The sequence below is a fragment of the Canis lupus genome, chromosome 7 (assembly GCF_011100685.1).
Source record: "Canis lupus familiaris isolate Mischka breed German Shepherd chromosome 7, alternate assembly UU_Cfam_GSD_1.0, whole genome shotgun sequence".
Classification (NCBI taxonomy): Eukaryota; Metazoa; Chordata; class Mammalia; order Carnivora; family Canidae; genus Canis; species Canis lupus.
In genome coordinates this window covers 9,198,104-9,226,093 of record NC_049228.1, presented here as the reverse complement: position 1 = coordinate 9,226,093, position 27,990 = coordinate 9,198,104, and the positions used below count along the sequence as shown (strand labels likewise).

General features: G+C 45.6%; 1 protein-coding gene across 1 annotated transcript in view; it reads left to right on the top strand.

Annotated features, from left to right (window-relative positions):
- KCNH1 (potassium voltage-gated channel subfamily H member 1) overlaps positions 1 to 27,990 on the top strand; it is a 372,237-nt gene that overhangs the window by 256,996 nt on the left and 87,251 nt on the right. Inside the window, 2 exon segments of the mRNA XM_038542056.1 lie at positions 2,793 to 2,992; positions 8,693 to 8,945. Of these exon segments, the coding sequence (XP_038397984.1) occupies positions 2,793 to 2,992; positions 8,693 to 8,945 (453 nt within the window).

Sequence of the window (27,990 nt, the reverse complement as noted above, 5' to 3'; positions counted from 1 at the left end):
AAGTGAAAAGACAAAAAAAAAAAAAAAAAGTGAAAAGACAAAAAAAAAAAAAGAAGAAAGAAAAGAAAGAAAAGGAAAAGAAAGTGAGAAGACAATCCACGTGGCATGAGAAAGTATTTGCAAATCATATATCTGATAGAGGGTTTGTATCCAGAATATATAAAGAACACCTACAACTCAATAAAAGACAAACTCAACTGAGAAATAGGCAAGATTTAAATGGACATTTCTCCAAAGAATAGAGAAGAATGACCAATAAGCACATGAAAAGATGCTCAATGTCACTAGCCATCAGGGAAATGCACATTCAAACTAGGATAAGATAGCAGTTCTCACTCACTAGGACAGCAGTAATCAAAAAGACATGATAACAAGTGTTGACAGGGTGTTGGAGACATTTGGAGCTCTCATACACTGTTGTTGGGAATGGAACACGCTCCATCTGCTCCAGTTCCTCAAATTGTTCACCATAGTTACTGGATGACCGAGAAATTCCACTCCTAGTTATCTGCCCAAGAGAACTGAAAACATGTTCATGCAAAAACTTGTTCTTGAGTGTTCCTAACAGCGTTACTCATAATAGCCAAGAAGCAAATAACCCAAATGCCCATGAACAGCTGAAGGGATAAATGAAATGTGGATTGTCAATATTGTTGAATATTTCTTCAACAATAAAGAGGAATGAAGTACCAAAATGTGCTGCAGCATGGATGAACCTTGAAAACATTGTGTTACAGAGAAGAGCCAGCTGTTGAAGTTTACGTATTGTATGATTTAATTTATATGTCCAGAGTAGGCAAATCTATAGAGATAGAAAGCAGATTACTGGTTGCCGAGAGCTAGGGGTGTAGGGGTAGGGTGGGGAATGCTAGTGGTTAAGGGGTTTCTTTGGGAGGAGTATGGAAATATTCTAACCCTAGACGTAGTGATGGCTGCTCGACTCTGGAAAATATAACAGAAGCCATTGGATTGGATACCATATGTGGATATATTTCATGGCATATGAATTATATCTAAGTAAAACGTTTAAAAAAGAGTATATACTGTATGATTACATTTATAGAACATTCTTGAAAATGCAAGCTAATCTATGGTGACAGAAAATATTAGCAATCACTTGGAAACGGGAAAGACTCTAAAGGGACATGATGAAACTTTTTGGAAAGTGGTAGAAGTGTTCACTGACTTGATTGGGATGGTTTTGTGAGTGTATACATATTTCAAAGCTTATCAGATTGTATATTTTAAGTGTGCAGTTTATTATATATCAACAATAATGCAGTTTAAAAAACTGAAGCAAAAACATGTGTGAACTTCACAAATAATATGCGTTTTATTTATTTATTTTTTTTAATAATAAATTTATTTTTTATTGGTGTTCAATTTGCCAACATACAGAATAACACCCAGTGCTCATCCCATCAAGTGCCCCCCTCAGTGCCCGCCACCCAGTCACCCTCCTCCCCTTCCACCACCCCTAGTTCGTTTCCCAGAGTTAGGAGGCTTCCATGTTCTGTCTCCCTTTCTGATATTTCCTACCCATTTCTTCTCCCTTCCCCTCTATTCCCTTTCACTATTATTTATATTCCCCAAATGAATGAGACCATATAATGTTTGTCCTTCTCCGATTGACTTATTTCACTCAGCATAATACCCTCCAGTTCCATCCACGTCGAAGCAAATGATGGGTATTTGTCATTTCTAATGGCTGAGTAATATTCCATTGTATTATTTATTAAAAATAACTTGACAAATATTTATTGGCCACTGGTATAGTGTTAGCTCCCAGGGACACCATGGCCAGGAAAAGATGGGTCCAGCCTTCAAGCAATTCATACAGGCACAAGCAAAGTAAGAAGCATATGGCTTGCAAAATGGTTTATATACCATTTCAAACCTGGGGAGTCATGGTCAGCTTCATGGGGAGACTTTCTGGAAGTGGTAGCACTGGAGCTCAGCCTTCAAGGGCGAAGAGGACTTAGAGGTAGAACATGGGGTTTTGTGATGATGTAATGGTCCTCCTTCCTGATGCTAATGTAGGGGAAGCAGTAGGAGCACAAAGTATGTACCTGTTATATCTCCAAGGTGACCTTGGAGATTTTATTTTTGCCCTATTACAATCGTGCTTTTCTCTTAGGAGCCCCATCACAGTGGAGTAGATTGTTGTATTTACATGTACCTTAACAATAAGTGAAGCAAAGTTATAAATAACATCCTTCATCGCTCTTGGCAGCCTTCTATTATTTAGTTACTTGTGATGAGGTATTCAGAGTTTGTCCTTCCACTCCGTTGTTTGCTGTGTGAGAGCCAGGCCTGAATGTCTCATTCCCCATCCTGTCCTCGGCAGGTAGCATAGTCCTTGGCACGTTAGCAGGGCTTGAAAAAGATAACTTGCTGATGGGCTACGAATTGGGTTGATACAGAACAACACATTTGACTTTGACAGGTAGCCTCAGGCATGGCTCAAACTTTGTGGCAAGAAGTGTAGAGTAGTCTCACTGTTCCTGCCCCCACTGTCTCTCTCTGCCTCTTAGCTCCATCCCCAGTCATGCCAGCAACCATCTATACTAGCCCTGCCTACCACATGTTTGTCCTAGTGGCCTCCTGTCAGGAGACTCTTTAATGGAGTCTAGTCCCAGAGGCTGCTGGGTGAGGTTCTTCTCAAGAGGTCAGGACAGTCTGTCCTGGAGAAGACAGCTCTAGCCATTGGCCTACTCTGGGCAAGTTGGGCATTTTGGGGCCCCAGTTGAAAGACCACTCACGTCTTGTCTCTTTTCCTCTTCTTGCCTCAGCTCTTCTGTATGCCACCATCTTTGGGAACGTGACGACCATTTTCCAACAGATGTATGCCAACACCAACCGGTACCATGAGATGCTCAACAGCGTTCGGGACTTCCTGAAGCTCTACCAGGTGCCAAAGGGCTTGAGTGAGCGAGTCATGGATTATATCGTGTCCACCTGGTCCATGTCCAGGGGCATCGACACAGAGAAGGTAAGGAGGATGACAAGCTCAGGTGAGCCCTGTGTGTCAGCTTTCTCAGACCCGAGGCTCTCCTGGGGCAGGGGTTCTCAAACCTGGCTGTGAATCAGAATTCATTTGGGTAGTTTCGGGTTCCCACGTCCTACCTCCAGAGGTTTTGATGGCTTCTAGATCAGCTTTGCTCAAGGACCAGCAATTAAGAGAACAGGAGCCATTATTTAAGAAACTCGAAAGAAAGTGTGTGTCTCCTAGAGCAGAGAGGCATTGGAAGCCTAGCTGTCTTGTGCAGAACTTCCTAGACTTGTACGATAAGGCTCAGGGCCATCCAGGGGGAGGTTATCATTGTGACTGATTTTCCTTCCGCCTCAGGCTCTGAGATGGCACAGCACTGCCAGTGATTTCGTCTTTCTTCAAATTTTTGATATTTTGTTCATTGCGGATTTTTTTGCATGAATTTTGACATTTTAAAATACAATATTAAACTGTAATTTATCTTGATTACTGAGTTTTTAACCCAAGGCTGTTGCCTCACTGTAGTCTCAGCTCTGATAAGAATCCCACGATTGGTGGTCTTTATTCCCATAGAGATTCCCAACCTCTATCCCAGAGGTATGGAATCTGGGTTTAGAGGAGGGGAAGGTGTGAGGAGAGATCTGCATTTGTAAGAAGTGCCCAGGTGATCCTATTCATCAGATAAGTCTGGTCAATACCCATAGAGGGCTTGTGTGTTAGTCATCTTGGGCTTGAGGAAAACCCCAGTTAGACATCTTTCTAAGGCTAAGGGTATGGGTTTCCCCATCTGCAAAATGGAAACAAAAATAAATCCCTATTGTTCTTTAAGAGTCGCATATAATGCATTTCAATAAAGTGAAGAAAATTTGCTGGCTGGGAAGAGTAGAGAAAAGGTACAGTGAACTTTCTGTTCTCTTAGGAATTATCTCCTGTGTATATTTCTATACGCAGACATGTAATCCTGGGTCCATTTTTCTCTGCTTCTCGGTGTTTTCAGCCACACTTCTCCTTTTACTGCCAATCTCGAAGTACTTGGGGAATTCTGATTCCTTTTGCTGTTAGAATAAGAAAAACAGAAAGATAACGTTGCTGCAGAAATATAACACATTCCAAGCCAAATTCAACCGACTTTGGATCAGCTATCCTTGCTCCTACCCTTGCATTAGAATAGTTAGTTGAGAGTTGACAGTTTAAAAGGAAAACTTGAACTCAATTTAATTGCTTCCACCTTAAAAGGAATGATAATTCGGTTTTGTTGAAGATCTGCCATAATCACAACAGTAATATAATAAGCTCACCACTGTAGCACCAGCTACCATGCCTTGAACGCGCTTAAAAACAAATATTTACTGCACTCTGCACGTGCCTGGCCCCACGTTCACGCCTTAGCTATGCTCTACAGCAACTCTGAGAGGGAGCCACCATTGTTTCTACCCAAGAGACTGAGGACACAGAGGCCTGATTAGATTTGTTAACTGCAAAAAAAAAAAAAAAAAGATTTGTTAACTGCCTCTGGTCATAGAGTTAAGAATGGCAAAGTCAGGATTTGAATCTGGTTTTGTCTGACTTGGAAGCTTATGCTTTTCCTACTATTACTGTTTTTTTGTCTTGTTTTGTTTTGTTTTTAAAACATGTACTGAAGGGAAGAAGGAGGAGAAGAGTCCAGATGGAGTTGCCCTCATTTCTCACTCGGGCAGGGTGTCATTTGGGTGGGTCCTAGTCCCAGGCTTTGCCAACCACCTGCCCTAACTGTGTCTGTTGCTTTTGCTTCATTCAGCGAGGCACGTAGGTTCTGTGGGTGCCTGGCAGCTGATGGAGCAGAAAGCAACTTTGATCTCTCAGCCCTGGGGCTCCTTTTCTGAGGGGCCAGGATGGCTTTGTGAATCTGGTTGTCTGGAAAGAAGCCATTCCCCACCCCAGTGCAGGGCTGGGCTGGGCAGCTGCCCATGAGAGACAGCATCGTCAGCGTTTGCCCTCTCTGCCCCTCCCTGCTGTCTCACTTTCCTGGGAGGCTTTGGGGTTCTGCCCCAGGTCCTGGCCTGGGTGGCAGAGGGAACACTGTGGTAACTCACTGCAGAGCCCAGTCTGGCCTGGGTGGCTCCTCTCCTAGCCCCTGCTCCTGGTGCGTGGTTCCATGGCTCTCCCTGGTTCCCCTACTCTCTATGTTGGATCAAAGTCGTCAGTGATGACTATGGGAGCCTAGGGGTATGTGTGTGGGGGAGGAGGGAGGGTGACCATGAGCATGTCACCTGTCCCTCTGAGCCTCAGTTTCTATGTCTGTAACACATGGAAACTAGATGCCTTTTAATATTAAGGCCTACCTCTAAGGCCCCTTCACCTATGACCTGGACTTCAAAACTTCCCTCAACCTGAGCCACTGCTCTGCTGTGCCAACAACCTCAGAAAGGAAAGGCCACATGCACTGAGCACATGTGTGTGCCAGGGCTTTGCACACACCAGCTCATGGAATCCCCCGAAGAAGTCTGAAGTCAGATTTCAATGTTCAAAACTGAAGATTTGGGAAAAGAGGCTAAGTATGGCTTCAAGTTCACATGAATAGTAAGTGTTAATGTCAGGACTTGAATCCAAGTCTGCTTGGTCTTAAAGCCCATTCTCTCAACCATGTTCCATCCTGTCCAGCCTGGGGAGGTTCCATGAGCCTTCATGGTGACATTTCCCAGTGGCCTTGGGGCCTTCAGGAAGCAGCAGGGAGGGTCTCTCCTCAGGTCCAAAGAGAAGGGAAATTGCCCAGGAAGGGGTCTTCAGCTGAGAAGCATTCAGCTCCGAGGGAAGTAGTCAGGACCCCCTCACCCGCCCAATATGGAACCAACAGAAGAATGATGGAAGTGCCTGAGGGCCATGGCAGTCCAGATTTCTCTGCCCTCCTAGCCCCTGCCCCTGTTGCATGGTCCCATGCCTCTCCCTGGTTCCCCTACCTTCTATGTTGGATCAAAGTCGTCAGTGATGACTATGGGAGCCTAGGGGTATGTGTGTGGGGAAGGAGGGAGGGTGACCCTGAGCATGTCACCAGTCCTTCTGAGCCTCAGTTTCTATGTCTGTAATACATGGAAACTAGATGCCTTTTAATATTAAGGCCTAATATTAAGGCCATGGCAGTCCGGATTTCTCTACCCCTAGATTCCCTCTCCTCCTCCCCCCATGCTTTCCAGTGGATTTGGAAACCGTGCCCACGAATAAAACATTGTCTCCGTGCCAAGGCCTCGTTCACTAGCAGCCTCTGCCAGCAAAGCTCAGCCCAGGGGAAAGCAAATATTTAAAGGTGAACTTACCTGGAGAATAAATCTTGGTTTTGAACTGTCGGGCACAGGTTTGACATGACATGTGAGTGTCCTCTACTCCCTGGTTGTTCTGCTTGGGGAGAAGAGGATCCAAATTAAATCTGCATTTCTGCAGGAGTCTTGTTTTTAATGAGCCGTAAGGAGGGAAATACTTAGCAAGCGCTCCATCTAAGCCTTGGCAGTCTGAATTGTCCTCTGCCTCGCCAATGCTCCGCTCCCCTCTTCTGGGGGTCCTGCTTACTTCCTCAGCGTCCTGCCATCCCGGAATGAGAAGGAAGAGGTGCACAGAGCATGGGGACCAGCGTGTATGGAGTCTGTTCCTGGGTCCTGCGCTGTCCTTGGGGCCATGTGCTGGGAGATGTCATTTCATTTAATCCCCTTAAGCCAATATGGATTTTAACTACTGGACCACCTCTGTCCACTGCCTCCTCTGTCCATGCAGAGCATGGGGGCTCTTGAGAGGGTGGGGTATGAGCAAAACTGCCATGGGCAAGGTGAGAGTTTTGAAGGAGGCTGAGAAACTTCCAGATTTCAAGATGAGCTCCAGGCGTGGAGGCAAATGGCCTGCGGTGAAGGCAGAGAAGCAGGGGTGCAGGAGTAACTGGCACCCAAAGGCAATGTCTTCGCTGAACATGTTTGATTCCTTTTTTTAAGATTTTGTTTATTTATTCATGAGAGACACAGGGAGAGAGGCAGAGACACAGGCAGAGGGAGAAGCAGGCTCCGTGCAGGGAGCCCGATGTGGGACTCGATCCCAGGACCCCAGAATCACGCCATGAGCTGAAGGCTGACGCTCAACCACTGAGCTACCCAGACGTCCCAACATGTTTGACATCAGGCCCCCAGCTTTGTTTGCTAGGCTAGGATGGGAGAAAGGATTATTTTAAGAACACTCCTAATTTCTCTGGAAAGGTCCACCTGAAGATGTTACCTGATGCTTGCTGGGGAAGGTACCATGCAGTGGTTTCTTGTAAAAATTTAGTCCAGGGAACTTTCTCCCCCTAGAAAAGGCTGAGAAATTTTCCTTTCTCGAAAGACAAGACCCCCCCCCCTCCCACCAAGACCTCTTACAGTTCCCGCTTTGCCCTGAGTTTCTAGATGCTGAGAGTGGCACGACAGGTGCATTTGTTTTGGGCAGTGACGTAATGTAGGAAGTGGTTAGTATCTCAACCAGGCCCTGGACTCAGACTACCTAGTTTGAGAGCCCAGCTCTGCCGTTTTCTGGCTGTGCAACTTTGGGGAAGTGATTTGTCTTCCCTGTGCCTCGGTTTCCCTATCTGTAGGATGGTACAGTACTAGCACTTAACATCATAGAGTTGTGTTGTGTGAGGATTAGATGAGCTATTAAATGCACATAACACTTAATAATGTAAAATCATTGCCAAGTTTCACTTCTTTTGCCTATTATTTGTCTCCTCCCCCCACGAGATGGTAAGTTTCACAAGGGCAAGGACTTTGGTCTGTATTGTTCACCGCTACATTCTCAGAGCCTAGGATGATTCCTGGTGTCTAATAAGTGCTCAGTAAATAAGTATGAAATGAATGAATGACTTTAAAGCACTTAGGAATGCCTGGCACAGAGTAGATGCTCACTAAATACTACTTTATCTCTCTCTTTAAGCCACACACATATTCAGTCCCTGAGCAGCATCAGCTCCACCTTCAGAACACATTCTGAGTCCAACCGCTGCTCACTGGCTCCCCTGCCAGCCTCCCAGTTAGGGTCCCCTCACTCGTCACCGGGACGCCTGCAGGAGTGACCTAACTCAATTCCTTGGCTCCATCCTTGGCACCCTACAGTCAGAGCCCTCTAACTCCACTCTCTCGCTGCGGTGATCCTCTTAAAATATAGTCTGGTCTTGTCGCTCCCCTGCTCCCAAGCCTCCAGTATGTCCCCATGACACTCAGAATAAAATCAAAACCTTTTCAAAACCCAAAGTCTCTACATGCATGTGTACTTGGCCTTCTCCCAAAACTTCATCTCCTACCCCTTGACCCCTTTCACTTTGGTTCTTGCTTGGGTCCCCTCACAGCATTTGCCTTGCTGCTGGAATGTCCTCTTTCATATGGTTCCCTCTGACACATTTGGTAGGTGTCAGCTTACATGTCACCTCCTCAGATAAGCCTTCCCCAGCTGTCAATCTAAAGAGTCCCGCGTACCCTTAGCCCCGACTCCCTGGCCCTTCTGAGCATCTAGCATGGATTTTTGTGGTCGCTGCTTATCTGTCCCACAAGAGTGTAAGCTCCACAATTGACAGATGCTGTGGCTGTCCTGTCCACCAGTGCCTTGAGGAGTGCAGTCTAGCCCGGTGGGGCTACTTCCACCCCTGGGGTCGCAAGGGGCAGTGGGCTGGAGACCGCAGTGAGGACCCTGACGCCGTTTCTTCCTGTGCCCGGCCAGGTTCTGCAGATCTGCCCCAAGGACATGAGAGCCGACATCTGCGTGCACCTGAACCGCAAGGTGTTCAAGGAACACCCAGCTTTCCGGTTGGCCAGCGATGGCTGCCTGCGGGCTCTGGCCATGGAGTTTCAGACAGTGCACTGCGCCCCGGGGGACCTTATCTACCATGCGGGAGAGAGCGTTGACAGCCTCTGCTTTGTGGTCTCCGGCTCCCTGGAGGTGATCCAGGATGATGAGGTGGTGGCCATCCTAGGTAGGTGTGTTGCCCTTGCTCGTCATACACCTCTGATGCCCAGGGTTGGTTTAGCTACTGGGCAGCTTGGTGCCACTGCTGCCTTCGGCCAGAGAGAGAGATTGCTCCTCAGGTCAAGGCCAATCGCTTGCCTCTGTCCAGAAAACAAATATTTGAGTGCCTGTGTTGTGCCAGTCGCTGTCTTAGGCACTTGGAGTATTTCAATGACAAAAATGGGTCTTGTCTTCAAGGGGCTCCCAGGCTACTGGGGAAGATGAGCCATAAGTAGACACTTGCATACAGGGGAGGAAGTATCTAACTCAGTATTCAAGTGTCAAGAAGGTTTCCTGGAAGAAATGACCGATACCTAAGTTGAAACCTAAAGATTGGAGAAGAGAAGGGACAGGCGGGTGTCCTCAGCAGAGGGGAAAGCACATGCAAAATCCCTGCAGAGAGAGAGCCTGATTCATTTGTAGAACTGCAAGTGCGTCCCCTTGGCATGACTGGAGCGACAAAACAAGAAGGGACACGAGGAGAGATGGGGCTGGGAAGGTACTAAGTGCTGGGCAGATCATGGCAGGCTCTGGGAGCCATGTTAAGGGACTTGGACTTTATTTCTGGGAGCCAGTGAAGGGTTTAAAGCAGGAGAGAGCACAGTCAGATTTGAACTTGAGAAAGATGATAGTAGTTGCTGCTTGGGGAGTGATTGCAGGGGGACTGGGAGCTTGCAGCTAGGGCCGGGAGATGAGGTTAGAGATATGCTATCCACGGGCAGGTTGATGGTGCCCCGAACTGACACTGTGATGGGCAGATGGAGTTGACTCCTTTAAGAAGTAGAATCAGCAGATGGTAGATTTGCCGGGGGTGGGGAGGGGGAAGTGGGGACAGTTAAGAGTCGATGAGCATTGTAGGATTTCTCACTTGGATAACAAGGAAGCACTGTGTGTGCCACACAATGACCTGGGGGTTGTGGGAGGAGGAACAGGGCCATGGGGGCACATGTTGATACTTCAGCATTTTGAGCATCAGTGGCCTTTGAGAGATTCATCTGATTGCCTGAGGTAGCTACAGAACAACTCTTGATGGGGGCCACGTCTATCTCTCTGAAGGGACCAACCATCAAGTAATAGCCATCATTTACGGCCATCTAGTCTGTGCCAGGCATTTTACATACATATTCTCATTTAAGCCTTATGGTAACCCTATGAAGTGATTTCATCTCCATTTTGTAGATGAGACAGTGAAAGCTCAGAGAGGTTAGGGAACTTTCCCAAGGCCTCACAATCGATGAGGTCCATGGGGCCAGCACCCTGGAGTCCCTCTGAGTCCAAAACCTCTACTCTGATCCATTTTGCAATACTGCCACCCTAATGATAGCTTATGTCGTTTGCTGGCCCATTAAATTGCACTGCTAGACATTGTGGACATATTTTATCCTTCACATATGATTTAAGAAACTGAGACAGGGAGAGGACAAGTCATATGGAAATTAGAAGTGAGATTCAAACCAAGTATCTAAGCATGCATAGTATTCGTGTGTGTGTGTGTGTGTGTGTGTGTGTGTGTGTACACATATATGTTTATAAAAGTCCAAGCTTTGTTCCTGCTTGACTTTGGAGTGCATGATCTGCAGCCTTCCTGTTGCTCCCCTGGCCCCAGGCCAACTTGCCCTCTTGATTACATTCTGCTCAGGTTAACCCAGGAATGATTTATATTCCTTCAACATGCGTCGGCAGATGGTCAGAGGGAGCCTGGGATAAAGACTGGGTGCGGGGTGGAGGCCCAAACTGTTTTTCGCTAAAATGACTGTGTGGATTCCTGCTCTCCACTGAACTCTGCAGACAGGGTTATTCTGTTCCTTGCCATCTTCCACCTTTAATCCTCATCAGTATCCTTGGTAAAGACGACTGTCCAGGGGTAATCACTATTGAGATATTCACCTGGCTAAGAAAAAGTAACCAGTGACTAGTGAGCTCTTCTTTGTGTTGGAATTGGAGTTGAGTTTGAACTGATCCTTTGGTTAGGGGCATCTTCCACCCATCCCGCTTACTGATAACTCCAAATGCCTTTCCAAGGACTCTCTGCCTGTGACCAACACCATCCCTCTCACATACGCGTACGCAGGGCATCCTTAATGATGCACCTCACACAGCTGCATGTTAGGAGTTGGGGTTGGACCATGAGGCATGAATATAGGACAGAGCTGCCGAGGGGTCGAGGAAGGCAAATGACCACTTCCCATCCAGGTCTCCACTCTCCACCGCCTGGGCTTCTTGTAGGGAAGCCAACCAGGGCTTGATCCACTATTGATTTACTTGGTCACTTGACTGCTTCTCCAAATCCAGCTCTCTGTCTCTGGCCCCCCTGGGCATCCTGCCGGCTCCAGTTAGCGATGGCCGGAATAACTCAGCAGCCTCAGATTCGGAGTGGTTATTGCCCTCAAGCTGTCCCCACTAGAAAAGGCATTTTTGTTGTGTCTCCAGGAGCCAGATTAGGTCTGAAAGAAGTAGGTCCAAGCTTGATATCCTAAAAAGCCTGTAACATTTTAAGAGGCTCTTACTCTATAAAAGGACGTGAAACAAGGCCTTTGAACTAACTTGACCTCTCGGCCAAGATGCATCAGATTCTTAGCTATTTGCCCCCTGGAAACTTACACTTAGAATTTTTGTTGTTGGTTTTTTCCTAAATAGAATATCTTTTGCTCAGTTTACTGAAACCAGTTGTTCTTGCCAAGGGGGTTCAGGTGACAAATGGTTGTTAGAACTAGATCTCTACTGGCTTTTGATGCATATCAGTTCAGTCCAACAAAATTTCTTGAACACCTACTATTTACCAGGCACCATCATAGAATTGAGATTATCAGTGGACCACACATAAACCTCCCCGCCTTCTAGGAGCTATGGTAACCCTATGAAGTGATTTTTATCCCTAAAAAAAAAAAAGTGCAGGAGACTGACATTATGCAAAAGGCAACATTCACACTGCTTCATTAAGTGTTACCGCTTCCACAGGGTCATGGGACAAGTGATTTTTGAGGCGGTACTGTATTGAGTGCTCCTATGTGGGAAAAAAATAGCCAGAGAATGTTCAGTTATCATGAAGTGGGAGCCTTTAGGATAAAGGACAGAGCTTGTCTGTCTCATTCGGTTGTCTCTACTGTCTTGTTATCAGTTCCCTCATTTACATTCTGCTAATTTGTTTCTTCCTCCCAATTTTAATATTCTCTGTTTAATTTTAGCACAAGAACGAGGAAAAGAGTCTGTATTCATAACTGAATGTGTTTAATAAGTGTTAAAAATAGAACGCTTTATAAAAAAGTTTTCTAGAAGAGTGTTTGTCAAACGTTCTTGACTCCACTCATCATATGAAATGGTATGTTGTCTCAGGAATGAATAATCTCATGTGCACACACGGTTACACCCCAAGCTCAGTGCTTACTCTTGCCGCATGAGATGCAACCTGGTGTTTTCTATTAGATTCCATTCTCTTTCGTTTAAAAAGAAATTGACGTCATGACTCACTAAATTGCTTTCTTGTCTGACGCAAAGCCTGCACTTTAAAACACGGGGTTCTACAAACGTCAACAACCTCTCTTGGACTAAAAGCCTTGCTGTCCCCTGAGGGCAGAGAACGCAGCTGGATAATCTCTTAGGATCTCCTTTTCCTCTGTCGTTCTCTGCCTTCCCTTTGAGAGGACACCTTCCCAATCTCCTTTTCGGAATTCTCTTAGAATTCACTAATGTCTTCTCAAATTTAGTTTCTTGGTTCTTTGAAGTAAATTCAAGTCTTTAGCGTGTACATTTTATTCTTGATATTTTTAAAGTAATTTTCTCCCAATTTTTCATAGCTATCAGAATACAAAGGCATGAGTGCTCATTTTGCCGGTGCCCAAATGGTGGAGGTGCCCAAACGCCTGCAAGTTAAGTTGTTATCTTAGTTCTGTTACTTGACCAAAGTAGGTGACTCATGGATTTTCATCGGGGTTCTGCTTGAGTGTGATCCAACTCCCAGTGTTTCCATCTTATAAATGCAGTGTTTAAATGATCTTGTTTCACTGTGATTTAGTATCCCTATAGTAATTTCTATGGGTTTTGCATTTTAATACTTAATTTGTATTTTAAGCATGGATCCTCTTGTGTCCTTTCTTTTTGTTTTGTATTTTTTTTCCCATTCCCTTGGGCAAAGCAGAATCTTTTTAGCCAGACTGCATTGAGTTGTGGAAAGATCCCTGGGCCTGGAGCTAGAAATTTAACCATAGCCCTGGTTCTGCACTAACTCCCTACAGGAGTTCCACCACTGACTCATAAAATCTCCAAGGTCTTCTGGGTTTCTCAAGCCCATCGCGCTGCATCAATTGCATATTTACTCATTTGTCCCTCCTGTGAGCTGAGATCCTTTGGTTTCATGTCTCCAGCTTGGCCCAGCATATGGAAGGCACTGGGGCTATTTATGGAATTGAACTGAATTGAGTTGAATTGAATTGAATTGAAAGCAGGGAGAGATGGGGCTGTGAAGGGCCCCATGGTCCAGAATAAGGGTCTGGACTTTATCTTGAGAGAATGAGGAGCTCAGAGAGAGTTTATGAGCAACAGAAGAATTTCATGAGCAACACGAAGATCTGAGTTCCACAGATACAGAGGTGTGGAGGCTAGCTAGGAGACTCAGATGAGAAATGATGAGAACCTTCGCATGGTGGTGGAAGGGACATGTGGAGAGCTGGAGCCCAGAGATATTAGGGGAGGGAGAACCTCTGGGTTGTGGGAGGTAAGGGGAGGGAATACATGGCAGCTCATGGACAGGCAGGAGAGCCAGAGGAGGATAAAGCATTAAGGGTTTATTCTACTGAGTTTGCAGCCTCTTTTTGGAACAGATCTAAGCATGTCTCTCAACTAGTGGAAATTCTTCTCCACTTATGGACAGGCCAGGGCTTGCCCAATGAAAGGGAGCAGCCATGGGGAAGATTGACAGGCCCTGGCTCATCACACTGAGTTAACTTACTACTTGTGATCCTGTCACTATTGTACTGGGATTTACATGTAGATTCCCCTTAAATGTACATGTTCATTTCCTCTGTTCATAGAGGAAATCTTTTTTTTAATGAACACCCCCTTCTCATGGTTCCTAATGTGGGTGACCTGAAGATTGAGACAGTGACTTTCTTCATGGTTCCTAATTTGGAAGACACTTTCATCTTTGGTTAGTTCGTTTCTTTGTGTCCATTGACCTTGGTTGGATATGAATATGGCACTTATTTACTTAGTAACTATCACAGCATAACAGGGTGATAGTCTCTTTGCAAGGATGGGTGGTGTAGAGAAAATTCTTGTTTTGGATGAATGTTCTAATCCATTTGGGAGAGACAAATGCACGATTAGTGACAATAAGTTAATAGGTACTTCTTTCACTAGACGTCCTGGCATGAACAAAGGGCATATTTATGGAGGAGGCAGGAGTTGACTGGGCTCGGAAGGATCAGTAATAGTGTTTGGTAGGCTGAGTCTTGAAGTGAGAAGAGCAGTGTAAGTCCATAGAGTCATTAGAGTATGTGTAGCCATATTCAGGGACCAGTGTGAGTAGAGTAGCCTGAGAAGACTTTCCATGTGGGCAGTGGTTCTCAATTTTAGTGAACATAAGGCTCAGCTGGAATGCTTGTTCACAGTGCAAATTCTCAGGCCCCTCCATAGCTCTAGGATGGAGTCTTGGAATCTGCATTGTTAACATGCCTTCCCCTCCCCTGGGCAGTTCTGTTGCATGTGGCTAGAGGAGTATACCTTAAGAAACATTGCTTTAGGCAGTTACTATAACTTGATGTTTTGGTAGAAAAGGGTGAGATGATGATGTTGTAGAAAGTGTAAGGCACATGGTAGGGCACCTTTTATTACATTAGCCTAAAGCATATGAAATTGCCAATTTTCAACTATTTTTTTTACCTGCCAAAATGGTAGAATAGACATCTTGTGATCTGTACTCAAGGGGAGGAGGGCCTAGCCTAGGATGGTGGCTCTGTGAAGGTGGTGTCAGGATTTAGACATAAGAGGTAGGGCCTGCTAGATGGAAGGAATAATGCAAGCTGAGGCCTGGAGAGGAAAGTGCAGAATGTATTTTGTAACCACAGGACCAACACTTGAGCTAGAGCTGAGAGCCCCAAGGGGCAGCAGTATGACATGGTGCCAGGGCGGCAGGTCAGAGCTAGTCTGTGGACATTTCTAAATGTCAGCATGAGGAACTAGGCAACGGGGAATCACTGAAGGTGATGGGTGAAGTATGACACCATTAGAGCTGTGATTTTTAAAGATTAGTGGACTGGACACAGAGCAGGGAGAAGGGGGCATTGAGTGACTCTGGTTTGTAGTAGAGATGAGAGGTGGTAAGGTATGGGCAATAGACACTGAGACAGAAGGAGGGTTACCAGATTCAGCCAGTTAAACATGGATTTCATATTAATGAGTAATTTTTGGCTCATTACATGGGATGGGATGTACTTACACTAACAAATTATTCATTTACCTGAAATTCAGATTTAGCAGGGTGTCTTGTATTTTTGCTCGCTAAGTCTGGCAACCTATGATGGGAGGGACATATTGATGAGACATTCTGGAAAAAGTATATGAAAGGTTGTATAAAAAGATGTAGGGAGCAGCCAGAGGGAGGTGAGAGGAGTGATTCTGACATCCCAGTGAGTGGGGAGATGGAGACACTGGAACAGACGAGGCTAAGACAGGAGGAAGACATGGTAAGAGAGAAAGGTAATGAGCTTGGTTTTGACTTGCTGCATTTAAAGACCAGTGGGGTATCCAAGTGGAGTGCTCAGAAAAGTGGTCTGAAACTACCTGAAAAGATTCCAGGGCTCAAGACAGAGATTTAGGGTTCAGAGGAAGGAATAGAAAATAGGAAAAATAGACAAACAAGACGGGTGCAGAGAGAACACGGGGAGTCCTATTCATTTTCCTAAATGACCAAGTATTTCAGAGCATTTTAAATGGAGTGGGAGTGTAGCCATTCAAAATGCTCATGAGGAATTTTAAATGGTGTTAGAAACTCTTAAGATAAGTAAAGTAAGTAAAATATAAATTTTAAATGCAATATGATCTCAGCCATGTGGGGGGAACACATTTGTAGATAAAAACTCACAAACATTGTGCATTTTTATCTACAAATGTCTCTACTCACATGTCATAGTTGATGTCTTTAGTCTGTGAGGCTATAAGAGATTGTTGTTTTCCTTTTATATATGTATATATATATATTTTTTCTTTCAAGTCTTCCTTAAAAGAACATATGCTACTTTCAAAATTAGGGAATTTTTTTTTAAGTGGATCTTGAGAAAGCGTTGTTTCATATATTCTTTTAGTTCTTAGGATACAGTTTGAGACAATAACATTTTTTTCAAAAAGAAGCCTCAACAGCATTTCTTCTGTTTTTTATCGGTTCAGTCAGAAAAAAAGATGACATTTATTTAGTGGCTACTACCCAACCCCTCCCTCAAATGCTTCTTGAAATGGAGGAGGGCTAGGTAATGAGGCTATCTCACCAGGATTTTAAAAAGAGCAACAACCTCATGCAAAACCCTCATCATTTTAGAGATGGAGGAGCTAAATCCTTCACAGAGATGCTCCCTGAGATGCTTGTGAGGTGGAGGGGACGAGTGGGAGGTCCCTACTTCCTGCACTACCATATTATGGAGTGCCTTGTTCCACATTGCCCTGGGGACCTGGCGTAGCTGCCGGGAGAATGTGACTGCCAGGACCGTCTAATAACGTCGCTTGCTCATGCTCCACGCAAGGGGAGGAGGCTATGTTTAAGTGTCTCTCTAAACACTCCAACCAGGCATTAATATTCATATAGCTGTTCCATCAACCAAAGCAATTATATTAAATCCACACTCCCAGCAAGAAGCTATCATATGAATAATCTAGAACTTCAGAAATGCAAAACATTTGTGTCAGGTAGTGCACACAGTACTTGATTGAGGCAGGGTGGGGCGGGGACCAGGTTCTACTTCCTAATTATGTTTTTGTTTAAGCAATTTAAAAAATTGGTTTGTAGTCTCTGAAGACACCAGTCATTAGGAGAGTCAATAGATCTTTCTAAAGGAAATTCTTATAACTTTAGTGCCCAGAGGGGAATGGTTCAATAAAAAATTATGATAAGTCAAGGCAGCTGTAGTGATGACGATATACCAAATTTTATCGGCACCCAAAATGTTTTAAATATGATGTTAAGTGGAGGTAAAAAGCAGAGTATATAGCTATATGTGCCATGGCCTCAACTGCATAAAAATGTATGTGTGAGCAGGAGAAAGACGGAAAGCATACCAAAATGTTTGCATCAGGGATGCCTGGGTGGTTCAGTGGTTAAGCACCTGCGTTCGGCCCAGGGCATGATCCTGGAGTCCCAGGATCGAGTCCCACGTCAGGCTCCCTGCATGGAGCCTGCTTCTCCCACTGCCTGTGTCTCTGCCTCCCTCTCCCTGTGTCTCTCATGAATAAATAAATAAAATCTTTAAAAAAAATGTTTGCATCAGAGTTTTCTAAGTGGTGGCCTGCAGAGCCAATATTTTCAATTTCTCAGTATATTTAAGGCATTTTCTGTAGTGCACCTAGAATCTTTTATAAACAGGAAGGGGGAAAAATCAAGTCAACTTGTAATTCTTATCTCTAGTGATCTTGGAAATTATCACCTGCCTTCAGTGAAAGATTTGTGGTCTGTTTACTTAGCAGAGACACATTGGGCTAATTTAATTTTATCTGATTGCAATTGTGAAGAACAGAAGGAGAGTGTCATGATGTTTCCAAGCCATTGCTTTAACGTAACCATTACTGAGCCAGCCAGTGTTGTTTGCTTCTGTTCGGTGTAGTCTCGACAAGAAAGGCTGATGACCCATATTTGGGTGAAATTTTAATTCTTTTAAGGGGAGCATTTGCATGATAGGGTTATTTCTAACATTTATCATCTTTACATCTTCTTTTTAAATTCGTCTATACATTTTCAGCTTAGCATGAAGCTGGATCAGAGTGAATTATGGGACTGTTTCTGAACAGGTCAGCAAATTCCTTTTTGAGCCAGGCTGACAAGGTAGCTCTCAGAGGACACCCGGGCTCTTGCACTCAGGCTGGAGACCAGTCCTCTCCTCAAAGCCTCCATCCTGAGACATTCTACGTCTTTCATATCTTGGCCCACCTTATGGTCTTCCACTCAGACCCAATGAAAAGAGGGCTTTTCATTGATGTATTGATTTATTCATTCCATAAACATGCCAAGTGTAGTCTAGGGACTGAAGCAGACAGACACACCTGGGATAGAGCTATTCATCTCATCACGGAGACAGATAAGCAAATACACCATTTTATGATATAGTATGCCGAGAGTAATAGGAGTAAGAACAGGATGCTAAGGAAGCTTATAAGACAGGCATCTAATCCAGCCTGACCAAGAGAAATCAAGAAGGGCTTCCTGGCCAAAGTGGTATCTGAGCTGAGATTTGCATGATCAACTGAATTCCACTGGATACAGCAGAGGTAGTGGGGTTTAGAATAGAAGATTAAAGAGAAAGTGTTCCAGGCAGAGGGAACAGCATCTTCAAGGGCTTTTTTTTTTTAAATTTTAAGATTTATCTATTTATTTTAGAGGGGGGGCAAATGTGGAGAGGCAGAGGAATAGGGAGAGAGAGAACCTCCCCACTGAGCATAGAACCCAACTTGGAGCTCAATCTCATGACCCTGAGATCATGACCTGAGTGTAAATCAAGAGTCGGACAATCAACTGACTGAGCCGCCCAGGCACCCCCAGCATCTTCAAAGACTTTAAAGCAGAAGAGTGACATTTGTGTTTAGAAAGGTCATCCTGGATGCTGCAAAGAGAATGGATAGCAGGCAGCAAGACCAGCGAGGACGATGTTGAGAGATGAGTGTAGCTTGAACCAACTTAATGTCAGTGGAAATGGAGAAAAGTAGAACAACTTATGAGATCCTTAATGGATAAAATTATCAGAGCTTGGTCTTTTATTGGATATGGAAATGAGCAAAAGGAGGAGTCTGGAATGACTCGGACAACTTTCACTGGGACAGGAAACACTGGAGGGTGGATAGGCTTACCTGGGGATGGGAAGTTCCATTTGGGGATTTGTGAATTTTGAGCTAAGTGAAAGTGTCCAGTGTGAGATTCTAGACTCAGAAGAGAGACCCTGAGGTTTATGCTTGAGGCACAAACATGGGGACGGACCATCATGATCCAGGTGGCAGCTAAAGCCGGGTGAGAGGCTGGGAAAAACCCAAGGAGAGGAGAGAGGGCAAAAAGCCGTAAGGTCTACTAGAGAAGAGCCTAGCGGGTTTCCAGTTTATAGGGGATGGATAGAGGAGGCAGAGATGAACTGCCAGCGCAGGACAGTGGGCTATCACAGAAGGCAGGGAGAGAGGGAAGGGACATTTTTAACTGATACAGAACCAAATTTCACTGACTTGGAGATGCTCCGGATTGTAAGACACTCCAATATTTAATGGCTTACTAAGACACAACACTGCCAGTTAAATGGTGATAGATTGTTGATTGTAAAACACATTCTGATTTCAGAGATAAAAAACGCTCGACAACTTAAGTATATATTAGCATCAAAGAGCTAGAATAAGTTGAGGACTAAAATACATCATTTAGATATATCAGAAAAAGAGCTATTGTTGGCTATGGTGAGAGTAGTGTTAGCGGGACCTGCAGGGTGGAGGCAAGATTAGAGAAGCTTGAGAAATGGGGAGATGTGGCTATTAGCTCCAGGGTGCTTGATAAATTGCAAAGATCTTCCATAGTTCTTTTTTTTTTTAAGATTTTATTTATTTATTCATGAGAGACACAGAGAGAGAGAGAGGGGCAGAGACACAGGCAGAGGGAGAAGCAGGCTTCCTGCAGGGAGCCAGATGCCGGACTCGATCCCAGGATCCCGGGATCAGATGAGCCAAAGGCAGATGCTCAACCACTGAGCCACCCAGGTGCCTCTCTTCTGGAGTTCTGAAACAAGAGAGAAATAAGTAAGTAATTTTTTTTTAAGATTTTTATTTATTTATTCATGATAGTTACACAGAGAGAGACAGAGAGGCAGAGACACAGGCAGAGGGAGAAGCAGGCTCCATGCAGGGAGCCCGATGTGGGATTCGATCCCAGGTCTCCAGGATCGCGCCCCGGGCCAAAGGCAGGCACCAAACCGCTGCGCCACCCAGGGATCCCTTTTTTTTTTTTTTTAATGTGCAACGTTTTATAAGCTGTATACATTTCAACAAAAAAAGTTGGGGGCACAGATTTAGATATTTCGAGTTTTGAAAATATTTATTACAAGAAGATTCCCTTTCCCATATTAAAAGGAAAGCATATTACTGGAAATATTCAGAGGATGGAAACTAGGTTAAACCAATTCCCAAGTCCTCATCAAATAAAGTTATCAATAAAGGAAAAGATAGATAAGATAATAGTCAAAATATCACCTTTTTTTTTCTTTCTGATTAAGCTAATATTGGAGAATATGCTTTGTATCTGCGTCCAAGAAGACTTCCCAGTATGGGGCCCCAGAATTAGGCCTACCTGGTAGTGCCGACCAGCACAGGCTGGCCTCTGAGGGTCTGGCTGGCAGATATTACAGCGTGGAGGGACAGAGAGAGCATGCTTCCCGCAGGCTGGCAGATCCTGAAGAGAGCAAGGGGCCGGGCCTACCCATGTGCAGGTTCTCCTTCCAAACTCTTGCCGCAGAGGAGGGCATTAGGGAGGGTGTGATGCAGCTGGAACTGCCTTCACAGAAGGGAACATCAGGGAAATGGGGGTAAATCACCCCTTAACAATAGTGTAGAGACACCGTAAATAGTATTCTCAAGAATTTGAGCCATAAAAGGAAGGAGAGCACCCCAGAGCAGCAAACTTCACTTCCAGCCATCCAGCTTTCCCCCTCTTGCTGTTCGGAAAAATTATCTGTCTTTCCCATGTGTCTCAATTCTCCTGGCTCACCATAGAAGGCCAGATCCATTCTCATTTTTCTCTATGAAATCTCCATAGTCCTGCCTGAGATAGCTTATGACATATCTTAATATTATGGTTTTTTTTAAGATTTTTATTTATTTATTTATTCATGAGAGACACAGAGAGAGAGAGAGGCAGAAGAGGCAGAGGGAGAAGCAGGCTCACTGCAGGGAGCCCGACATGGGACTCGATCCCAGGGTCTCCAGGATCATGCCCTGGGCTGAAGGTGATGCTAAGCCGCTGAGCCCCCTGGGCTGCCCGATATTATGTTTTTATTTGTCTTATACCTCACTGTTACACACATGTAGGTTTGTCTCCTCCCAGTCTAAGCCCCTTGAATGTGGATACAATGCGTTTTCCGTGTTATATGGCCCTTGGCCTCTGGAACACCGCCTGGTCCATGATAGGTAGGGCCAAACTGTTGAACTGGTTTGAATTATGTGCCAAGAGAACTGGGAACTCCCAGTCCAACAGCTGCCTGAGAGAGAGAGGGTGAGGGGCAGTCCCCATCAGAGCTGGCATGTGACATTACCGGGCCTGTGTGGGTTTCACCGACCAGGTACGTGGCTGCCCCACGCCAGTGTCCCATCTCTAATACAGAGATGGTTTGCTGAAGAGCGTAACAATTGCTCTTTTGTACTAACTTTGAAAGAAGGCAAATGTTTCTTGAACATCGCTGAGCTCTCCTATGAAACCTTAAGTGAGACCACACCTCCCTAGAAGGAGATGCCCTTCTGAGAGGCCTGAGAGCCCAGGCCTCCTGAACATCTGCAGGCCCTGCTTTCTTTGTTGGCAAAAGAAATCCAATAAAATGTGTTGGCTCGGCACCCAACACCACAACACAATCAGATAAGACCTGGCACTTAACGCTAAGGCTTTATTCCTAGTAGTGTGTTTTCACCACTTGGACAGGAAAGTGAATTGTTGAGGTCTCCACTATGTCTGTCTGCATTTGATGTACCTTCTCACGTCTCGAAACTGTAGCAGATAAAGCAGAGGTCACAGACTGCCAGGACCATTTATTTTTTCAGAAGTGAAAAAAAAATGAAGGGGCTTTGTAGTTTCATTTCAGATAAAAGAAGGCAAAATTCACAAAGTGTCACCATTTTGCTTATCTACTCTTCCCCGTGGTCTCCCGTAGAAGCATGTGGGAGGGTTAAGTATTCCAAAATAGGGGGGCAGCCCGGGTGGCTCAGCGGTTTGGCACCTGCCTTCAGCCCAGGGCCTGATCCTGGAGACCCGGGATCAAGTCCCACGTCGGGCCCCCTGCATGGAGCCTGCTTCTCCCTCTGCCTGTGTCTCTGCCTCTCTCTCTCTCTCTCTCAAGAATAAATAAATAAATAATCTTTAAAAAATTATTTAAGTATTCAAAAATAAGCTAGAAAGCCTGGACTTCATCATCTTTGGGGGAAGGTGCACGATGGGTGCCTGTGGCAGGGTCTCTGGCTGCTGTCTGGCCCCCAGCAGATCCTGACCCCTGGTCCCCCCATCAGGGCTGGTCTGGGAACTGGGTGGGTATCACCAAGGTGTGTCACTGAAGTCCTTGGAGCTTTTGCTCTGACTGTGCTGCTAGAGCTCCACCGTCGTGTTACTGCCCCGTCCTTCAGATGCGTGGAAGCCTGTGCTTTCCCCACAGCAGGTGGAGAAAGCAGGCGGGTACCTACTCTCCCCACAGAGCCGAACACGCTGTACTGCCCCCCTGGACCATGGACCCCTGAATTGGCTAGGATGAGGGTTTAGCTGCTCCAACAGAAACCCAGAGTAACAGAAGTTTAGACAAGACAGAAGCTTGTTTTTCCCTCATGTAGCCGGCTACGTATAAAAGGGTAGGCACGCCCACTTCATGGTGTTGGGTGCCATGCTTGCTTTTTGACTGTTGCCTCATCCTGACTAGTGGTCACCATGGCCTCCTGGTCCAATAGAGCCCATCTTCATTCCAGCCAGGAGGAAGGGCTGGAGAGGGGAAGGGCAGGGCAGGACCCTTCTGCAGCCCTCCCCTTCGCCAGAACTTGGACACATGGCCACAGCTAGGTGCCATGCAGTCTTCATCCTGGTCGCCCTTGTGCTCAGCTACAAGTCATGGGCTCCGTTACCAGAAGAGGACAGAACTGGTTTTGGAGCACGCCTGGATTCCTCAGCCATAGCTCCTTAAGGTCAAAGCTGTCTCTGATGTATCGTTTTTCCTATCATCTAGCATGGTCCCTGACCGAGGTAGATCCCCCCTAAATGTTGCTGGGAAGGAGGGCTGTTTGAGGGAGGGAATGCGGAAGACAGCCCACTGGGAGCATGGCAGAGACTCTCCAGACATGGAGGCCACATGGGGAAAGCCCGTGGAGTCACGGGTAGTCATTTAACCCACACCTGGAGCTCACCTTCCTCTTTTTCAAATGGGCCTGATGATCCCTGTGGAATTTGCTTCGCAGGGCCCTTAAGAGCGTTCTTCTTTCGTTGGGTTTACTATTTATTGGGCACCTACTGCGTTCCAAGCCCAGGGCTAAGTTCTTTGTTCACAGTCATTTCATGTAAACCATACAACAGCCCTTTGGGTCTTACTATCCATATTTTTTAGTTGGGTAAATTGAGACTAGGAGGGGTTTAGTAAGATGCCCAGGGCCATTAGTTTATCTATGTACCTAATACCCATGGAGTGCCTGCTGTGTGCCAGAGCCACTGCCGGGGACATAATGATTCCAGGTATGAGGAGTGCCTTCAGAGTACAGAGGACACACAGAATGGGGAGCTGCTCTGGCCAAGGGGTTAGAGAGGAGGTTGGGGCATGTTTGGAAGCATGAGCAGGAGTTACCTAGACCAGGGAGCAGGGTGGAGGCCTGTAATGGTGCTGGGAAGGCCCTGAGGTGAGCAGGAAGCCAGACTTGGAACCACAGTGTGACTGGGAGGCAGAGAGTGAGCAGAAGAGGGGACAGGGGCCCACTCAGGCTCCCAGCAGGGCAGTCCAAGGGGTCTGGCCCTGAGGCTTGTGTTGAGGGCAGCACCGGGGAGAGAGGGTGAGACTTGGCAACTTCTCTTTGTGTCTTAGACATACCTCGGAGGACCAAGGAGGGGACCCAGATGTAACCTCCTGAGTCCAGGAGGTCTGAGAACCGCCTTGGTCCTGATCCTTGTTGTTCTGAACCGTACAGTTCAGTGGGTGTGCACACAGTCTACTCAGAACTTGCCTGGAAATATTTATCCCCTATTCTATGTCTCCTTAAGCAGGGTTATTCCTGGGGCCAGGAGACAGAATGGCCCACCCTCTGAGCCTCTCTCAGTGATGCCAGGGGCTCTGTGGTCACATTTCACCATCCTGATGAAGTGAGTGATAGGCCCCTTTGGTCTTGAAATGGCTTGAGGGCAAAGGACCTCCTGATGCCCCAGAGAGGAGAAATGTAGACAGTAGGGTAGGCTGAGGGGGGCTGGCACCTTTCTCAGCACCCCCAGTGGGGCCTCCAACAGCATCACGAATCCAGGTCTTCAAAACAGTGACTCAACAACTTGGTGCCGCCAACTCAGTGTACAGAGTATGGAAGGTGCTAAGCTGAATGAGGGGACCGGCTACTTTCCTGAAAGGATTACAAAATATACCGGCAACACTCATCTCTACAGGTGACTGAAGGAACAGATAATCCTGACCCCTGGCCCCCCATCAGGGCTGGTCTGGGAACTGGGTGGGTATCACCAAGATGTGTCACTGAAGTCCTTGGAGCTTTTGCTCTGACTGTGCTGCTACAGTCACATGTTATAGATATCCCATGTTTTTGTGGGATAATCCAGAGGCTTTCATCCTGCTGAAGAGGATGTGTGCTTCTATGCTGTGCCTCAGGGCCTTTGCATCTGCTCTTTCCTCTCCCTGGACTCATCTCTGTGCTGTATCTTTATGCTGATTAATTGGAACTCATCCCTCGGGCCTCTTCTCAGACATCATATCTCCCTGAAGGCCTTCCCTCCCCCCTTGAGCTTGAGCTGGGCACCCCTCCTGCATGGTGTCCTATCATGTTAGCTTGAGGCAGTCACCCCTGAAATGTTATAATCACCCGGGTCTCTGTCTCCCACTACGTCATGTCTGTCGTCCCCCCGCTATACTTCAGCCCCTAGTACAGGGCCTGCCGAAAGTTGCATGAGTGACTAAGTGGGTTCTTTTCTAATTGGTTTGGGTCTGGAAATGGTGACTTCAGAAGCCGATAGTAACTTACACGGCAGGATTATGTTTTGCTAATACAGGTTACCACTGTGAGCGGTCCTTACAGGAGCACACGGTAGGGAATAATGAAGAGAAGCTGCTGGAGATTTCTGTTTTGCTCTGACACCTCAGGCCTGCCAAACTCACTCAGGGCCTTTGGATACACAAGGCCTTTTCTGACGGGTTCCAGTTTAGAGCAGAATCACTTCCCTGTGACTTCTTAACATTCAGGTAGGCTGTTTGATCCTCCCAGAGACCCAGTTCCAGCACCTCAAGAGTTTGCCCTTATCACCCCTCCCAGCCCCCCACTCCCACCTTCCACACCCCCTCAAGCCACTTCATGTGGGTAATCCAGCCTCTGCCTGTCGTTAAATTGAATTATCCACAGGGCCTTGGTTTTCTCCTGTGCTCCTTGCGGAGATCTGTCCTCCCTCTCCCTGGGCAACCTCAGCCCTGAGTCCACCTCCCACCTATGCTATGTGAATGTTCTTCAGCCCCACGTCTGTACCCCGTGGTGTTGTTTATGTCCACTGCAGAAGTGGAGGTGCAGTAAAGATAGCTGCATTCAAGTGGAGGGGGAAGAGGGAGGAGGATTAATTATCACGGGGATGTTTGCTCGCAGTTTTAATTAGACTGCGGTTCCATACTTCCCCTTTTCATTCTTTTTTTCTTTTCCCCACCTCAGAACATCCACTTAGAATGTATTTTAGAAACTTGAAACGTTGGGTTTTAACATTCTGCACCTAGCACCTCAGGGTAATAAATAAATCAATAAGCTGATTGCCTCAAGTCATTTAATTACCAAGTGCATTGGGGTAACTTTTGTTCTTCAGTGAATGATCATCTCATGTGAGGGAACAAGGGATAAATGTGGGTGTAGGGCTTGTCCTGGCCCCTGATTCCTCACCCTGACCTGGGAAGTCATTATTCCCAGAGCTGTGTGTAACTTAGAAGCAGCCTGCCAAATGCTCTGTATCCTCCCCTCTGACAGTTTCCCCAAGTTATTGGGGTCATAAATACATTCTTCGTTTGCCAGAATAGTCCTGGGTTTGTTTTGCATCTGACAGGCCCTCCGACACCACATTCTTAAATCTCACTAACAGATCGTTTATACCAAAAATGGTGCCTTGACAGGAAGAAAGATTGTATGGTTTTCAATTTGGGTTGAAAATCAAATCCAAGTTATAACAACACTGAGACTTCCTGGACCCTGCAGATTAATCATGATTATCTTACCGTGAAATACTTTGTGTAGTAGGAAGTACTCTCTATTTATTGTTTCTGTCAAAACCTTTGAGTGAAGACTTTTTACACTGGGCATGTTGTCATTTCTAAAGATGCACTTATTAATTTCATGGTATGTTGCAACTATAATATGGTTGTTCTTTGTTTTATGCAATGGGTATGCCCCTGAAGAGTTGTTTATAAGCTGAATTTCTACAGATAAATTCGTATGTTAAGTACACATTAGGAACTTGTATTTTCTGAGTTCCTTTATAGATGGAAAAAAAATGACTCCAAATTTGTTTGAGAAGTATAATGCTTATTCATTAGGTTTTGTTTAAATGAAGGAGAATTGACCCTTGAAGAATGTATAATTAGGGGCGCTGACCCTCTGTGCAGTGGAAAATCCACATATAACTTTTGACTCCCCCAACACTTAACTACTAATTGCCTACTGTTGACCAGAAGACTTACTGACAAAATAAATAGTAAATTAACATGTATTTTATATCTTATGTGTATTATATACTACAGTCTTACAATAAAGTAAGCTAGAGAAAAGAAAATATTAAGAAAATCATAAGGAAGAGAAAATACCTTTATAGTGGTGTACCGTGTTTATTAAAAAAAATCCACGTTCAAGTGGATGCGCATAATTCAAACCCGTGTTATTCAAGGGTCAGCTCTAACCTTGAGGAGAATCAGGCAGGATTATCCGTGGTCTTGCACTCTTAGTAGTTGTGGTTTGGTTAGACTACATTTCATCCCAGTAGGAGACCACGGGATTTGTAATTTCTACATTTTCTCACTGATATTCAAAACATTCAGGATAATCTGCTCCCATTAGAGCCACTCATTGCTCTTCCTTGTCCCATTCTTTCAGGGCCAGAAGTGGGGTGCCAGCTCAGAGCTGGGATAATTTGTGATGTTCTACTGGAATATCAGATAAGTTACTAAGTAACTTCTCATGGGCTTCTCAGCCCAGAGTTCCATGATTCTGTGTGTTCTGGTTATTTATTTCTGCATAATACACCTCCCCTAAATTTAGTGGCCTAAGAAATTTATTATTGTTCCTCACCATTCCATGGGTTGTTTAGCTCAGTTGGTTGCTTCAGACTTGGGCTTTCCACATGTGGCTGGCACACTAGCATTGGCTAGGGCTGCGGGCATCTGAAGGCTTGACTGGGGTGCCCTACTGGCCATGATGGTTCACGTAATGACTAGCAGAGGCTGGCTGTCAGCTGAGAGTTCAGCTGGGCTGCCCACCAGAACACTGGTCTATGACCTCTGGTGTGGTTTGTTATTCTCAAAGGATGGTAGTTGGATTCTAAGAAGCAGCATCCTAGGGTAGCCTGGATGGCTCAGCGGTTTAGTGTTGCCCTTCAGCCCAGGGCATGATCCTAGGGACCCGGAATCGAGTCCCATGTCGGGCTCCCTGCAGGGAGCCTGCTTCTCCCTCTGCCTGTGTCTCTGCCTCTCTCTTTCTCATGAATAAGTAAATAAAATCTTAAAAAGAAAAAAAAAAAGAAGGAGCATCTTAACGGTAAGTGTTCCAAGAGATCCATGCTGGAGCTGCAAGATTTTTTATGGTCTTGCTTCAAAATCTCAGAACATCACATCTGCCAAACTCCAGAGAAGGGACTAGATGAGTCCAGATCCAAGGGGAAGGAA